Here is a 16403-nt window from a genome sequence, read left to right on the forward strand (position 1 = left end):
AAATACAGACAATCATGACAAATTGACAACACATTGACAATGTCTAAAATGTCAAAGTCAAACTAAAAAAAATGTCAAAGCAATGTTTCCATTTACGATTTTGGTTTTACCCATAGAAAACAATTTAATTTTCTTCTGGCTGTTAACTTTGCCCATAGATGTTTTGCCTTAGTTTCTCTTTTTGTAGGTATTCACCCTAAATTATTATGCCAAAAATTCTCTAAATAGGTACCCTGATTTAGGGCTCTTATTTTGTCATTATATAGAACAACAAGTTCATTCGAACATACATTTGACTATTTTAAAATACCTGTTGAATCTTGTGATGTTGTTTGGTCGTAATTTTTCTTCTATTTTCAAATTATAATACCTAACTGTTTCATTCCATTTATTTACATTTATAACATGCTATTATTACGCGATGCAGGATGAAAAACATTTTCATTCTGCCCTTTTCTTAGTTTTCTAGCTCTTTTGAGCCTATCTAGCTTACCCCTTTGTAAATATCCCTATCCCTATAATAAATAAATAATTTATTTTGGAAAAATACAAAATTAAAATTAAAACCTATTTTTAAAGGTTTTGTTTAGATCAACCTTAGGTTCGGTTTTGCCCCAAATCCTAAAAATCTCTATCAAGTGTCAACATAAAAAAACGCCCACAGCCGTATCTAAGGTAAGTCGTTTCGCCTTGAAATAGGGCGAAATCCCTAAAAGTGGAAGCATTGTTGATTGTACTGTCTGTGTCAAATTTCAGCATTTTATTTTAACATTTGTCTTTGTCACTGTCAAACTTTGTTTATGTAATTCAAAAATAAAAAATTCAAATTATCACGATAAACTTTCCGTAATTTATAGCTTTCATATAAATAAAAAGGAGAGCCGTCAACAAAATGGGCACTGTGCACGCTAAGGTAAATCATTTAGATTATATTTTACGGGTCTAGTTAGGTTATGTTGACTACTTTATGTCCCGCCCCGGCTTCGCTCGAGTGGAGCTTTAAAAAATTGGAGTGGGTGGAATTTAACCTACCCTACCGCCAAAACCCCAAATTCAAATTTTCATAAAGATAACTTGAAAAATAAAGAATTTTCATCACTTCGTAACGCCCAACAGTCGATTCTTTTTCAGGCAATTTTTTTATTTTTTTTCTCCGTAAGAACCTTCATCGTACTTCAAGCAATATTATAAAAAATAATTAGCGAAATCGGTTTAGCGGTTCTCGAGATTTGCAATGAGCAACATATTTGGTGATTCATTTTTATAATATATTATAGAAGATTAAATTTCAGGGATGGATTTTCCAATAATCTTTTCTTAAATGTGAAATTTTGACAGTAGGTTCCTTTTATGACGTAGGCGCACGTCATAAAAGGAACCTACTGTCCAAATTTCAAGTTTCGAACCTCAGCGGCAGGCTTGATAGGTCAGTCAGTCAGTAAGTACAAGTCCTTTTGTATGGATAGTAATATTTTGTTTTGTAGGCTGGACAGGACAGTGACAGTGGTGCAGTAGGCAGCGGCCTATTTGAGTTTGAAGAACCTGAAGCCTTTGAGGAACCCATACCTAAGCCTACTATCAAACTGAATGGTGTACGGGTATGTAGCGTATTTTTAATAGATTTTTAAACTTGTGTATAGGCAAGTCTAAAATCAATGGGAGGGGTCACAACCTTTAGCAATGAGTATTATAATGCATAGAGGTGACTTAATTGGTTTTGTTGTGACTAGGCCCGCGTAGATCGTGTCCACGTGGATGGATTGAGCAGAACCAAGGATGACATCATCAGAAGTACTGTAGATGATTTGTTCCATGCTACGCACTTTGAAGATGTTATTTTGCGTGCACACAAGGTTAGTCTATAAGACTGGGGGCCCACGATGCGTTGCGGCGCCACACTGCAAAGATTTAACCGTATCAGCGGGCACACGAGTGGTGCAGCGCCGCAACGTTATGTCGCAGTGGCGCTGTAGCAGCGTTGGACAGTTTGTTAATAAAAACAACTGAGCGATGCCGACGCATGACGCATTCACAGCTCCCCGCTTCGTCTCGGTAGTCCGGTGCGGCGCCGGAGCGCATCGTGTGACATGCCACAGATATTTCTATGTAAGACGACGCAGCGACACCGCCGCCGCAACGCATTGTTTGCTCCCGCTCTTAGTCAGTCACTGAGTGAGTGTGTGAGTGGTATTTCGTTTTTATATGATAGATTTCACTTTTTTTATCTGTACAAATATCCAAAACGAATGATACCGTAGCCGCCATTAATTTCGACTGTGACGTCACATGGATTGAAATTGTAATGTGTTTCATTAAGAAAACCCTAAAGCATGATTGAAATAGAGCTTTCTCTAAACTTTAGAGATAGCTCTATTGTCGTACCTACTCCTAGCACAAGCTTTTCGCTTAGTTGGAGGGGAAAGAGGAATATTAGTCATAATTAACAAGGCTAATTTTTAAAAAAAAAATGTATTGAAGAATGGCCTAGAAGATGCCTATTCACTCTTGCTTTAAAAGTACCAAAGATATATGTGGCAGTAAACTCGGCGGCTGGGAGGGCATTCTGAAATTGTGTATTTTCAACAGGTCCGGCGAGCTCTGGATTCGATGGGATGCTTTAAAGACATCGGGGTATTTATCGACGTGTCGAGTGGACCTGGCTCCACGCCTGAGGGACTGGAGGTATTTGCAGTGTCCTTTCCTATAGTCGACGCATTTTAAACTGAGCCGTCGAGTTATCTGTCTGTTTCGCTCGCACTTACAGGTCGTAAGTGAGTGCGAGCCAAACAGACAGTTAACTCGACGACTCAGTTTAAAATGCGTCGACTATAACACTAAAATATACTCTCTGGTAAGAAAGTCAAAATAAAACGTTTTATTGTTAATTATATAAAAAAATAATTTTATTAAACTGTTAAAAATTCCCCTACTTACTGACCTACTAAGAAATTAATTCTAGCTACGTATTTAAAATTTAAATATTATAAACCTATTACTTGAGAAAGTCTTTTGTCGTGATAATATGTCGGAAAAATACTCTTATACTTGTACCAACGCTTTGGAACAATAAATGATTTATTTATTTATTATTTATTTCTAGGTGACATTTCAAGTGAAGGAGCTTTCGCGCATCGTCGGTGGAATTAATACCACTGTCAGCGAAAATGAAGGAAATCTTGTACTAGGTAAATAATTACTATCACTATTTGTAACTAAAAACTACTAGGACTAAAAAGTATAAAATAAAATTATTATAATTAACTATGGAATACTTCTTAAATGTAAAATGATAAACGTAGGGTCAGATTAATTTATTGCAGTCTGAGAGAAATGGGGCCTAAATTGTAGGCCTCTAACAAATAAACCTGGAATAGCGGTGGAATAGTTATACTCTGTTTTGTCTTTTTCCTTGCCTTCTCCATAAACGTGACACTGGCGAAACACTCTGTGCCCAGCTGGCACACCTAAAAGCCAATAATTGGGAATTGAAATTGAAATTGTCTTTTTCCTTCAAATGTCAAATTACTGATGACAGAGAAAGACAAAACAGAGTATAACTATTCCACCGCTATTCCAGGTTTATTTGTAAGAGGGTTAGGGTTCAGCTGTCTAACGTGCTGGGTCGCGGACCACGGCGAACACAAGTCGTCCGAGTACAACGTTCATTTATTGGGGCAAATGGATCCAAAAATGACTTGTTGTTGAGTACAGTGGTGTACATGCATTATTTCAGTCTGAGGCAAACTCCATAGCTCAACAGTTAAGGAGAGGACTAAAATCCGAAAGCTCGGCGGTTCAAATCCTACCCGTTGCACTATTGACGTACCCACTCCTAGTACAAGCTTTACACTTAATGCGAGGGCAAAAAGGAATACTAGTCATAACTAAAATGCTAATATTCTTTAAAAAAAGTGTCTAAAAATGATTTATTGTAGGGCTAAAGCTGCGAAATGAGCAGGCATAGAGCAGAATATGGCGAGCGTGTTGACAGAGTATAACGTTGTACGTGCATTATTTCAGTCTGGGGCAAATGTGTCTAAAAATGATTTATTGTAGGGCTAAAGCTGCGAAATGAGCAGGCATAGAGCAGAATATGGCGAGCGTGTGTTGACAGAGTATAACGTTGTACGTGCATTATTTCAGTCTGGGGCAAATGTGTCTAAAAATGATTTATTGTAGGGCTAAAGCTGCGAAATGAGCAGGCATAGAGCAGAATATGGCGAGCGTGTGTTGACAGAGTATAACGTTGTACGTGCATTATTTCAGTCTGGGGCAAATGTGTCTAAAAATGATTTATTGTAGGGCTAAAGCTGCGAAATGAGCAGGCATAGAGCAGAATATGGCGAGCGTGTGTTGACAGAGTATAACGTTGTACGTGCATTATTTCAGTCTGGGGCAAATGTGTCTAAAAATGACTTATTGTAGGGGTAAAGCTGCCCAACGTGCTGGGTCGCGGCGAGCGCGTGGCGGCCGAGTACAGCGTTGGACATCGTAGCTCGTCCAACTTCAACGTGTCCGCCACCAAGCCTTACCCTCACGGCGCTCTCACCCCCGTGTGAGTACAATCTGCAATACATAAACTAGATAAACTGACATATCTACTTCAAGCTCAAACCACCTAGAAACTTTGCTTGGAGCTCTAGTTTGTGACGTAGCCGTAAGAAAAATACTTGAAGAATCTCAACGGGATCTTTAAAAAGCCATATATTTTTACACGCTTTATATAAGTTTTGCCTAAATCTTCGCAATAATGTAAGGGAATTTAACAACTTGCTTTTCACCCAGTTTTATAATTTTAAAATTGTAATGTGGCTAGTTCTGTTGTGCAAATCTCTAAATCTAATTGACGGGTCTAAATCTAGTGATATCCTTTTCTGCGGAGTATTATGAAAGTTACAGTGTGACAATGCTCTCTTGGCACTTGAATAACATTGACAGGGGGGCGCTGTTGGAGAATAAAGGCTTAGAATATTCAAACAAGAACAAAGGGGACGGACACTTGACGGCAACGTTAGTTCCGATTTTCGCCACGCGCCATAATAGCCTTGTCGTACTGTATAGCAATATATTTAGACCTGTCATTTTAGTGTACCTACTGTAGAGATTGTGTACAGCAGAATTGACCACATTTATGATTAGTAATTTCAACTTTTAGTGTGCAACTTGTAAAAGTGATTTTTTTGTAACTATTATTTATTTTGGGGTAAATCTGCCTACAGTGCGACAACGCTATCTTGGCGCGTGGCGAAAATCGGAACTAACGTTGCCATGAAGTGTCCCCTTTGTTCTTGTTTGAATATTCTAAGCCTTTGTTCTCCAACAGCGCCCCCCTGTCAATGGAGTCAAGAAGGCGCCCCGGGAAAATGCCAAGAGCAAGTACCGAACGGGCGCCCTCCCGCGATTCGGCCCATATAACCGAGAGGTTGGTGGGGCCATGGGAGGTGGAGGGTTGTCCCAGCCCTGTCAATGTCATTGAAGTGCCAAGAGAGCCTTGTCGCACCGCACTTTCGGCCGCGTACTGGCTAGTTCGGCGCGGTGATTACGTATCTCGCGATCATTGCTGTCAAAACAGCGGCTAGAGAGAGACAGCAATAGCCACAAAGCAAAATAGGAAGAAGAAGAGAGACAGCAAATGAACTGTCGCATTGCTACTGCTGTCGCGTTGCTGTCGCTACTGCAACGTTTACGTAATCACCCCGCGGGTCGCTCCTTCGTCCCGCACTTACCGCACGATTGCTCTGTCTGTACCATGGATAACACACTGTATACCAGGTCTGTAGGGATGAGACGTATTTACGCTACCAGGTTTTAAAACCCTGGTGCAGGTGGAATTTACTTGCAAGTAATTCTTCACAAATAGGATTGTGCTCCTTATACATATGACAACACGGACCGAATTTCTATGCAAGTATTTTCCACAAATAGGAATGTGGACTTTATATGTATGACGACACGGATCGATTTCATATGTCATAAAAAGATTTGGACCTTCAACGTATTTTTTACTTGACTACGGCAAAGCCAAAAGTAAGGGTTATGAGAACGGCCGAGGGCCTGTACACTCAAGACGGCTTCGTTGAACCTCTGTTTATGTATAATGTAACTCTGTAGTCTCCTAACCTCTGTTAACTATGAAGTATCAGTGTGAAGAGACTCTCCAAAAACTAGGTATTGTACAGTGTACAATAGTACACTCAGTGTTTCCATATGTAAATCGAGAATTACCGTGTTGAAGGGTTAAAATTACGGTGTTTCTAGATTAAATTACGGTGGATTAGCTAAAAGAATACCGTGTAAATTACCGTGTCATTTTTAAAAGAAAAAGTCACGAATTTGCTTTTTAATCAATTATTAATATTATTCTGAATCTGACTCTCCTAGCATAGCAATATCTTTTTCATAAACGGATTTATTCATATTAATATTTTGTTAAATCTCATTAATTTTACATTTCACTCCTTCCTAATTGCTTGAATAAGGACGAAAATAGATTGCTGAGATTTGATGCTTAAACCGAGAGCAAGAGAAATGTTGCCATTACGAAATATGCTAACGTGACTGAGATTCGTACTCGTATTACGCAGTATATTATTACAGTTACGTACGTTACAGATTGACAGCGACCGTGTACCAGCAGAACCACGAGTACCCGTGGTCGGGGTACAAGCTGCTGGACCGTGGCTTGCTCCTAGATATCGCGTTTAAGACTTCCTCAGTAGTAAGTATACAAATATTCTTTAGAATGATCCCTCCCGCAAAAATACATTTGCAGTTTCTCAATATAACAGTAGGTAACTCTGCAAATATGCTAGTAATATGTACGCGATAGGTCGGGATGGCAATCGGGGTATGAGGCGGGGGGCGGCGCCCCGCACACCCGCACGTCACTCGCGCTAAGCGCGGGGGCTGCGTGGGTGTGCGGGGCCTCCCCACCCCGATTGCCATGTCGACCTGTCGCGGACTATAATTCATTAGATTTTTTTAAAATAACTTATGAAATTGTTATTTTTATTTACTAACAAGCTTATGCTCGCGACTTCGTCCGCGTGGACTATACAAATTTCAAACATCTATTTCACCCCCTTAGGGGTTGAATTTTCAAAAATCCTTTCTTAGCGGACGTCTACATCATAATAGCTAGCTGCATGCCAAATTTCAGCCCGATCAGTCCAGTATTTTGAGCTGTGCGTTGATAGATCAGTCAGTCAGTCAGGCAGTCACCATTTCCTTTTATATATATAGAAGAAGAAGAAGATGTGTGACGTACCAAGGAGAATTTCCAACCCCCGTGCTAGGTTACATTGGCACCCAACCCACGACCCTAAAATTAAGAGCCTCATGCTCTACCGACTGAGCTACTCGGGCTCATCTCTGGTACATTAAACTGGTTCGCTTTTGTAAGTCACCGGGCTCAAAAACTCTGAAATTAATTCTGACTTGGTTTTCTGGGTTTAGACCAAACACAACCTGCAATGGGAGGGCATAGTCCGCGACACGTCCGTCCTGAGCAAGTCCACCAGCTTCAAAGTGCGCGAGAGCAGCGGTGAGTTATAGCTACCGGCGCTGATTAGGTAAAACGTTGCAGTAGCGACAGCAACGCGACAGCAGTGGCAATGCGACGGTTCATAGATGAGCTAAAATACTTGCGCACGCGTACTCTAGCCCACTCGCTGTGGAAAAGATTACCCTCTTACTCCCATGACATTACTCTTCCCAACCTCTCGGTTTAGTCAGTCAGTCAGTATATTTGGGTTATATGGGCTGAATCTTGGGAGAGCTACTGGCTATTGGCGTGTATAGAAAAGATTTTAGTGTGCACGGCAGACTTTGAATGTGGGAGGTAGAGTGACGTAATATGTACTGCACATTCAAGGCCATGCCTTTAGATTCGTACCGAGTACTATACTTTTGTGCACTGTTAAAAAAATCGGTTCATTTTTTTTAGAAAAAATCCATATTTGAGCAGTCGCTGTAAATTTTGAGTTGGAACTAACAGAGACAAGTGTAATATTTTTCTTTATCTACACCCATGCTTTAAATCCTCTATAAAAGATTCTGAAACAGCTTATTGCCAACATTAAAACACCCAATATCTAAATAACCATTAAAGCATCCAAACGAGTGTTATAATGTTGTACTGCATTTCATTATAACACTCCTTTCACAAACAAACCGACTTTCGTGTTTTAATGCCCCTCTTTATACAACAGTTGCATAAATAACTATTAAGATTTATTTCCCTGATCTCTAGGTTTATGTCGCCTACTTGGGGTTAATTTTATATAACAGATCTCCAGATAAAATATGTACTGCAACATGCTATTACCGACCGTAAAAAAAAAAACCTATCTTAGTACCGACCTAGAACAGTCCCCGACCGCCATGTCGGCGGAAAAAAGGGAGAAACACATAAAAAAAAAAAAAACCGACCGTAACCATAGACCTCGTGGTAATTTAAAACTACCCGACGATTCGAAAGAGCTTGTAAAAAGTCTACTTGAATAAACACATATTCTATTCTATTCGTAGCCCAGCTTTCTTGAGTGCCTCAAGATCCTAATGGGACATAAATCTTTTTAGATTAATTTCCCCAAACTTTAGTTTGTTATCCCCAAGTTGGGGTCAATAGCATAAAACATATAATTCCTAGGTCCCCAGATGAAATCCGTGATCCGTCACATAGTGACAGTGGACCACAGAGACGAGCCCATCTTCCCCACGCGTGGGACGTGGGTGCAGTTCTCGAGCGAGCTGGCGGGGCTGGGCGGCGGCGTGGCCAATGTGCGCACTGAGCTGCAGGCGCAGGCCAACAAGGAAGTTGCGCCCGGGTTTGTAAGTATTGTAACTATACAAATATATATTATGTCGACAGAGCTCTAGGATCGTCTTATTTCCTTCTATTGGGCGTTTATCTACAGGGTTATTGTGTTGGCTAAATAAGAACTCTTGCCATATACAAAACATATTGTTTTTCTTACGTCTCCTTGGTAACCCCGACCGTATCACAACGGTTGACAACGTTTGCGTTCCTATTAGTATCGAATCAACATATAAAATACTAGCTTATGCTCGCGACTTTGTCCGCGTGGACTACACAATTTCAAACCCCTATTTCACCCCCTTACAGGTTGAATTTTCAAAAATCCTTTCTTAGCGGATGCCTACGGCATAATAGCTATATGCATCCCAAATTTCAGCCCGATCCGTCCAGTAGTTCGAGCTGTGCGTTGATAGATCAGTCAGTCAGTCAGTCAGTCAGTCAGTCAGTCAGTCAGTCAGTCAGTCAGTCAGTCAGTCAGTCAGTCAGTCAGTCAGTCACCTTTTCCTTTTATATATTTAGATTTACTTTTCAAATAATTACAGTATGCGGCCCAAAGTAATGTACATCGGCCATTAGAATGACATTTCGGCTTTGTAGAGCGTTGTCTCTGTCACTCACACCTATTTGAGGTTTGGTCGGTCTCAACGACAGAGACAGTGCTTTACACATTTGCTATTTCCTTCTAAAGATCGATGTACATTACTTTCGGCCGCGTACTGTACCTTTTATAAAGCCCATTTAACTCGTCGTAGGTAGTGCAAGCGTCCGGCGCGCTGGGCGTCCTGCACGACATGTACGGCACGGACATACCGGACCACTTCTACCTGGGCGGGCCGGCCACTGTGCGCGGCTTCCGACAGCGGGGAGTGGGCCCTCATGCCGACCAGCACGCTCTGGGAGGGACGGTGAGTAGCACGTCGGCCTATGGCACTCATAATATTTCAATGTCCATTGCAGCGAAAATAACTAGATTTGGCACCTAAGTACCTTTTTTGGACCTAAGTACCACTTTTGGACCTAAGTACCAATTTTGGACCTAAGTACCACTTTTGGACCTAACTGAAGACCTGGGTTTAAGAGAAAGACAAATCATAGAAATATCTCAAAGTCAAATTATAACGTAACGAAATCTCTATCATGGTGTACCACCTACCTCACGTGTCTCCAATGCGATCGTAGCTTCGTAACTGTTACTTTGAGTCGCCAATCGCGGCGTGGCCGACGGCCGACGGCCGACGGCCGACGGGCCAGTATTGCATGAACCTGTTAATCCTATAAAAATACATGCAAACACACGTATTTTTAAATTTTGTATTCAACATTTTGTTTTTGTTGAAAATAAGTATTTATTTGTGAAGCGCGGGGACCCTGAGATACACGTTTTACAAACTTACTTCAGGGTCCCCGGCACAATTTCTAAAAAGACCTATTGTAAGAACAAATGAATCATTTAATAATTTTAATCCTGAGCCTGAATTTGTGACTAAGTACTTTTGAATGACATTTGTTAGGAACGCGCCTTCTATTCTTTGCCATTCACTGCATGCAAGTGATAGATGCGTAAAAGCAAATAGTTCAATAACAACTATTTTTTATGATCTACGTAACTAATTCCTAATCTGGTTTCAAACCATAGTCAAAGTCTAAGTCAAAGTCAAATGATTTATTCAAAATAGGTAATAAATTACTCGTATTGATAGTCTGGTATGGTGTTACATTTGTAAGATATAGTGGTGATAATTATAACATAGAGTAGGAGGTTCAAAGTTAAAATCCTGTGCACTGTTGAAGGGAACTTGTTGTCATAATTGCAGGTGTACTGGGCATCGGGGCTGCACCTGTACACCCCGCTCCCCTTCCAGCCTGGCAAGGGGGGTTTGGGAGACCTGTTCCGATCACATCTGTTCCTGAACGCAGGCTGTTTAGCGCATCCCGGTGAGTTTATAATCTTATTTTGGCATATGATAAGTATAATTATTGTATATAAGTTGATTTGGGTATTTATTATAAGATATTTATGTAGTTTATTAGATTCTAGTACCGTAGACCTATTCCACTTCTTGATACGCCTTACTCACAACCTTGAATGGGAAGCTGGAAGAAATCTCTGTTTAGAGATAAGCATTTCCGATGTAACTTAATTTATTATTACTTTGTAACTACAATTTTTGGTACATGAATAATAAAAATAAAAATAAAAAAATAAATATGGGCTTAAGATTTACATATATAAAAAAGAACCAGCCAAGCGCGAGTTAGGCTCGCGCAACGAGGTTCCGTACTACAGTCGGTATTTTTTCGACATTTTGCACGATAATTCAAAAACTATGATGCATAAAAATAAATAATAATCTGTTTTAGAATGCACAGGTATCCTTTCATATGATACCCCACTTGATATAGTTATCTCTCACTTCGAAAGTTGAAAATACTAATTATTAAATGACCACAATTTTTTTTTTGTGTGATGAAACCACAAATTCACGGTTTTCAGATTTTTCCCCAAATGTCAGCTATAAGATCTACCTACCTGCCAAATTTCATGATTCTAGGTCAACAGGAAGTACCTATCCTGTAGGTTTCTTGACAGACAGACAGACAACAAAGTGATCCTATAAGGGTTCCGTTTTTCCTTATGAGGTACGGAACCCTAATTTTTTTTTATTCAATTTAATTTTTTTTGTGTGATGTAACCACAAATTCACGGTTTTCAGATTTTTCCCGAAATGTCTATTGGCTCTATGTAGTGTTTTGTGTGTTTGTAGAGGAGACGGGCCTGGCGATGGTGGAGTCCCTGAGCGAAGCGCGCGTGGCGTGCGGCGCGGGCGTGGCGCTGCGGCTGGGCCGTGCGGCGCGCGTGGAGCTGAACTACTGCATCCCGCTGCGGGCGCGGCCGCACGACGTGCCCGCGCCGGGCCTGCAGTTCGGCGTTGCGGCGCATTTGCTGTAGTGCGGTGAGGTAATGTGTTTATTAGAGTTGGACCATTTCACATATTATAGCATGTGAAAATCAGTTGACAAGCCTTTTCATCTTATGAACTGTTATCAAATATACTAAAAGTAGCTTGTGAATTTTCGTAGCAAAATCTCACAAAATTTAAAGATTATTACATTTAACTCCGCTTGTTTGATGACCGTATGCGCATCATCATCTACCCGAGCTAAAAAGCGCGCGAGCGAGAACAATCGCAAAAAACATCTATGTAGGTAGTTCAATTATTATTTTATTTTAGTCAGATACAAGTTAGCCCTTGACTGCAATTTCACCTGGTGGTAAGTGATGATGCAGTCTAAGATAGAAGCAAACAATCGTCTGCTACGTGTCATGAAAAAAATATTGATCTTGATCATAAATTCTTATCATCGTGTTTATAGGAGACGGGTGTGTGTGGCTCATTAGTTGAATTAAATTATAAATTCAAATTCTCAGTAATTATTCATTTCCTTTCAGGTACTCCCAGAACCAGGTTGTATAAATTAACGGCGTACGAATTATAAATTATTATGAAAATGTAATTTAATAAATAATCAATTATTGAAATTATAGTTAGGTAACCAGCATTTAATTGGAACAAATTGATATAAATAAAATTGTGTGCTAAATTGCTTGTGCAGTGAAAAAAATAAAAGAATAAGAGAATTTTGTTTTAAATGCAGTCTTTCTAATAAATTATTCTTTTTCATTCCTAAAATATAAGTTACCTTGCAATTTGACTTATGTTAAGTACTAGTAATAACCTAGATTGGATACTTGTCTAGACACCAAGCTAGATCTATAGACGCGACAGGTCGAGATGGCAATCGGGGTGGGGACGCCCCGCACGCTCGCATAGCCCCCGCCTCAATACTCCGATTGTCATCTCGGCTTGTCGCGGACTAAGTACAAAAACTAATAATATTGTTCAACATATTCTTTGTCGATGTGTAGACAATAGACATGTATGTAATATAAAAATTATAGTTGTTGTTGAAATAAATTGTTTTAGTTTTGAAATTGTTTATTTATCAATCGTGATAAAACCGGCCAAGTGCGAGTCAGGCTCGCGCAATGAGGGTTCCGTACTACAGTCGTAGTTTTTAGACATTTTGCACGATAATTCAAAAACTATGATGCATAAAAATAAATAAAAATCTGTTTTAGAATGTACAGGTGTAGACCTTTCATATGATACCCCACTTGATATAGTTATCTCTCACTTCGAAAGTTGAAAATACTAATTATTAGTTCATGACCACAATTAATTTTTTTTTTGTGTGATCTAACCTAAATTCACGGTTTTCAGATTTTCCCCAAATGTCAGCTATAAGATCTACCTACCTGCCAAATTTCATGATTCTAGGTCAACAGGAAGTACCCTGTAGGTTTCTTGACAGACAGACAACAAAGTGATCCTATAAGGGTTCCGTTTTTTCTTTTGAGGTACGGATGCCTATAAACCGGTCAAGTGCAAGTCGGACTCGCATACAAAGGGTTCCGTACCATCTAATGTAATTTTTTCGTGAACACATCTTTATTTTTTTGTGGTGTTACCACAAATTCATGGTTTACGGATTTTTTCCTTTATTAGCTATAAGAACTACCTATCTGCCAAATTTCATGATTAGGTCAAGGGGAAGTACCCTATAAGTTTTCTTGACAGACAGACAGACAACAAAGTGATTTTTTCCTTTTGAGGTACGGAACCCTAAAAATATGGCCTGCTATCCACCCAAGCGGCCAATCAGATCATTGCTAGTGAAATATAGGCCAGTAAATAGAGCATTTATCCTTGCACTAAATTTCCAATATTTTAAAAGTTGTCGGCCGAAATAGAAATACCGGTTCATTAAATCGACCATAGATTGTAAACGGTAAGTTTAAAAAAAAAAGTTTACAAGAAACAAAAGATGCGAAAATTTATTCTCTAAAATAATGGTCTGAATAACATTTGCCCTAACAGTTTCCGAGATATCGGCCAAAAACTTTCCTTCAAGATTGCGATCGAAGCTCCACCTGGATCTGTCAGCATTTTGAGATTTTGTGGTCAGTGACCATTAACCTAAAAAAAATTAAAATTGGATCGGAAATTTAGTGTGAGGTTGACCAAAAAAACGGCTTTATTTACTGGCCTAATAATAAAACAAGAAGTTTGTAACATACTCTATATTTCGCTATAACTAATATTTACATAATAAATAATAATTTATTAAAGGCTACTAAGTTTTCAATCTCCAAATAAATAATTGAATTTGACGAATAAATTAGAAATGTTGACAGACTTTCAATTTAATATCTGCCAAAACGCCAAATATGTTCAGGGCCTGCACAGAGAGACTGTAGTCCATGGAGGACAAAAGTCCCACATCGTTTACTACAGGACTGCAAATACTTTTCTTATACATGGCATAATATTGTACCTATATCAAATCTTTGAAAAGAGCAACCGCCAAGTTTCTTGCTGTATTCTTGGTAGGAAAGGCATTCCGAACCATGACTTGTGTTGGAGTACTGACTCTATTGTCGTTGTACAGAGAGTATGTTAATGTATCTCCTTCTTGTATAAATTTTCGTAGTGCAGTTTGGATCTCAGCATGTCGTCTTCGTTTATTTCTATGTGGAGGGGAGGAATTAATGCACCCGCTACTGACCTGCAAAACATTTAAAAAATATACTCTTAAGTATTTGTGCTTTCAAAAAATATACTCTTAAGTGTTCAAACTGTGTGTCGCTAGGCCTAATAGGAAAGCTTAGGCTGAGATCTATAGAGCACTTTGACTTTGCTCAGACTTAAGATTGAGTTAAAACGAGACAGATTTATGTGAGAGATATACATCTGTCACGTTTTAACACCTTTTAATCTGTCGGTTGATAATGATAATGATTACCTGGCCTCCGAGTTGAGGAAGTTAAAGGTGGAGCAGGCGTGCTCGGTGGGCAGTATCTCCACGTTGAGCTTGGCGTCCCGCGCCGCGCGGAACACGGAGTTCAGGGTGTCCCTCTCGTTGGTTTCCAGCCCTATAATCTGAAAATATAAAATTACTAGATGATTCCTTTCAACATCATCCACATGCATTTTGTTTTTTTTAATCCCATGGGAACACTTTGATTTTCCGGGATAAAAAGTAGCCTATGTGTTAATCCAGGGTATAATCTATCTCCATTTTAAATTTCATCCAAATCCGTTCAGCTGTTTTTGCGTGATTAAGTAACAAACATCCAAACATCCACACTTTCACGTTTATAATATTATTAGGATTAGGATAAGTATGGAATATGGAGAATTAATAGCATACCACCAGATCAATCTTGGGTTCCAGCATCTTGAAGAGCCTCAGGGAAGCCTCCGTGATGTCCTTTGATGTCCGCACTTGCCATGACAGTATTGTTCTACACAAAATGGGACATATTCTAATGAGTGAAGGCAAAATGCTGCAATTTAGATTCATCATCATGATCAACCTATCGCCGGCTCACTACAGAGCACGGGTCTCCTCTCAGAGTGAGAAGGGTTTTGGCCATAGTCTATCACGCTGGCCATGTGCGGATTGGTAGACTTCACACACCTTTGAGAACATTATGGAGAATTCTCAGGCATGCAGGTTTCCTCACGATGTTTTCCTTCACCTTCACAATACTTAATTCGTTTTTTAAAACGCACATAACTCCGAAAATTTAGAGGTGCGTTCCAGGGACCGAACCCCCGACCTCCGATTAGAAGGCGGACGTCCTAACCACTATCACAGCTTCTTAGGCAGCAATTTAGGTTACAGCTAAAAAATTCAGTTTAAACAGAATTAAAGCATCATCACCTTCTAGACACTAATTTCTTAAGTGACAGACACAATAAATTGGGTGAGTATTGAATAAGAATATACCTGGAAAAAATAGCTAGAGGTCCAAGCACTGTTATTCCATTGTTTAATCTAAATCCGTACTGAAACAAACCATAAATAATTATATTTGAGTGGGTAAGTGAAGTAAGTAAATTGCTATATTTGACTATTTCTAACTTACAGTAGCATAGGAGTCTATCATAAGCCCTAAATCCTGCTCTTGGTTGATAACCCGCACTGTAGTCTTGCCTTCGCCCTCGTACGCGGCTTTGTATCGAACATTGCTACAAAAAACAAAAATGTTAGTAAAAAGTAGTTTTGAGGATTCTTGGAGTAGGTCCGTACAGTATGTAAAACTATCATGGAAAAACATATGCTCTTAATGAAACTGAATGAGCGTAACGTACTTTATGAGATATTTGATTCAAATAGTAGGCAAAATAAATAAACACAAGTCTAACCTCCAAAACACTGGACTTCTTTTGGTACATAAGCTTAACTGTCGAAACTTATTAGATAGCATTATTGTTAGTTATTCTTTATTTAACGATCACTTTTATTGCCGGTAATGTGCAATAATTTTCATCAATTTGGCAAAAATACGAAAATTGCCTTCATCTAGCTGACAAACGTCTAGAAGCCACAGATTAATAGGGTGTCTAGAAGCACTCTAGAAGTAGAGCACAGATTTGCCATGAATATGCGTGTATCGGAATGTTGCAATGACGTCAACCAATTCAAACCCTATATACACTGTAGTCTGTGATTC

General features: G+C 39.5%; 2 protein-coding genes across 3 annotated transcripts; one reads left to right on the plus strand and one right to left on the minus strand.

The window, feature by feature from the left end:
- Positions 1 to 758: 758 nt before the first annotated feature.
- On the plus strand, positions 759 to 12426 carry LOC117985491 (sorting and assembly machinery component 50 homolog). 2 transcript variants are annotated; one of them, XM_034972235.2, is made up of 13 exons: positions 759 to 913; positions 1485 to 1598; positions 1731 to 1853; positions 2587 to 2682; positions 3101 to 3185; positions 4426 to 4555; positions 6613 to 6718; positions 7456 to 7543; positions 8651 to 8832; positions 9574 to 9726; positions 10636 to 10756; positions 11587 to 11780; positions 12273 to 12426. In XM_034972235.2, exons 1-12 carry the CDS (start codon positions 893 to 895, stop codon positions 11769 to 11771), a joined length of 1404 nt encoding a protein of 467 aa, XP_034828126.1. In that variant the 5' UTR covers positions 759 to 892; the 3' UTR covers positions 11772 to 11780; positions 12273 to 12426. The 2 variants fall into 2 exon arrangements, with proteins under 2 accessions (XP_034828126.1, XP_034828127.1); XM_034972236.2 differs by having other exon boundaries at positions 11587 to 11775.
- A 1523-nt stretch (positions 12427 to 13949) lies between these two features.
- On the minus strand, positions 13950 to 16269 carry LOC117985495 (NADH dehydrogenase [ubiquinone] 1 alpha subcomplex assembly factor 3). The gene is made up of 6 exons (XM_034972242.2): positions 16096 to 16269; positions 15816 to 15918; positions 15677 to 15735; positions 15095 to 15188; positions 14687 to 14823; positions 13950 to 14449 (listed from the first exon to the last, which is right to left on the minus strand). Exons 1-6 carry the CDS (start codon positions 16155 to 16157, stop codon positions 14341 to 14343), a joined length of 564 nt encoding a protein of 187 aa, XP_034828133.1. The 5' UTR covers positions 16158 to 16269; the 3' UTR covers positions 13950 to 14340.
- Between the last annotated feature and the right edge of the window lie 134 nt (positions 16270 to 16403).

This window comes from Maniola hyperantus, chromosome 9 (genome assembly GCF_902806685.2).
Source record: "Maniola hyperantus chromosome 9, iAphHyp1.2, whole genome shotgun sequence".
Lineage (NCBI taxonomy): Eukaryota > Metazoa > Arthropoda > Insecta > Lepidoptera > Nymphalidae > Maniola > Maniola hyperantus.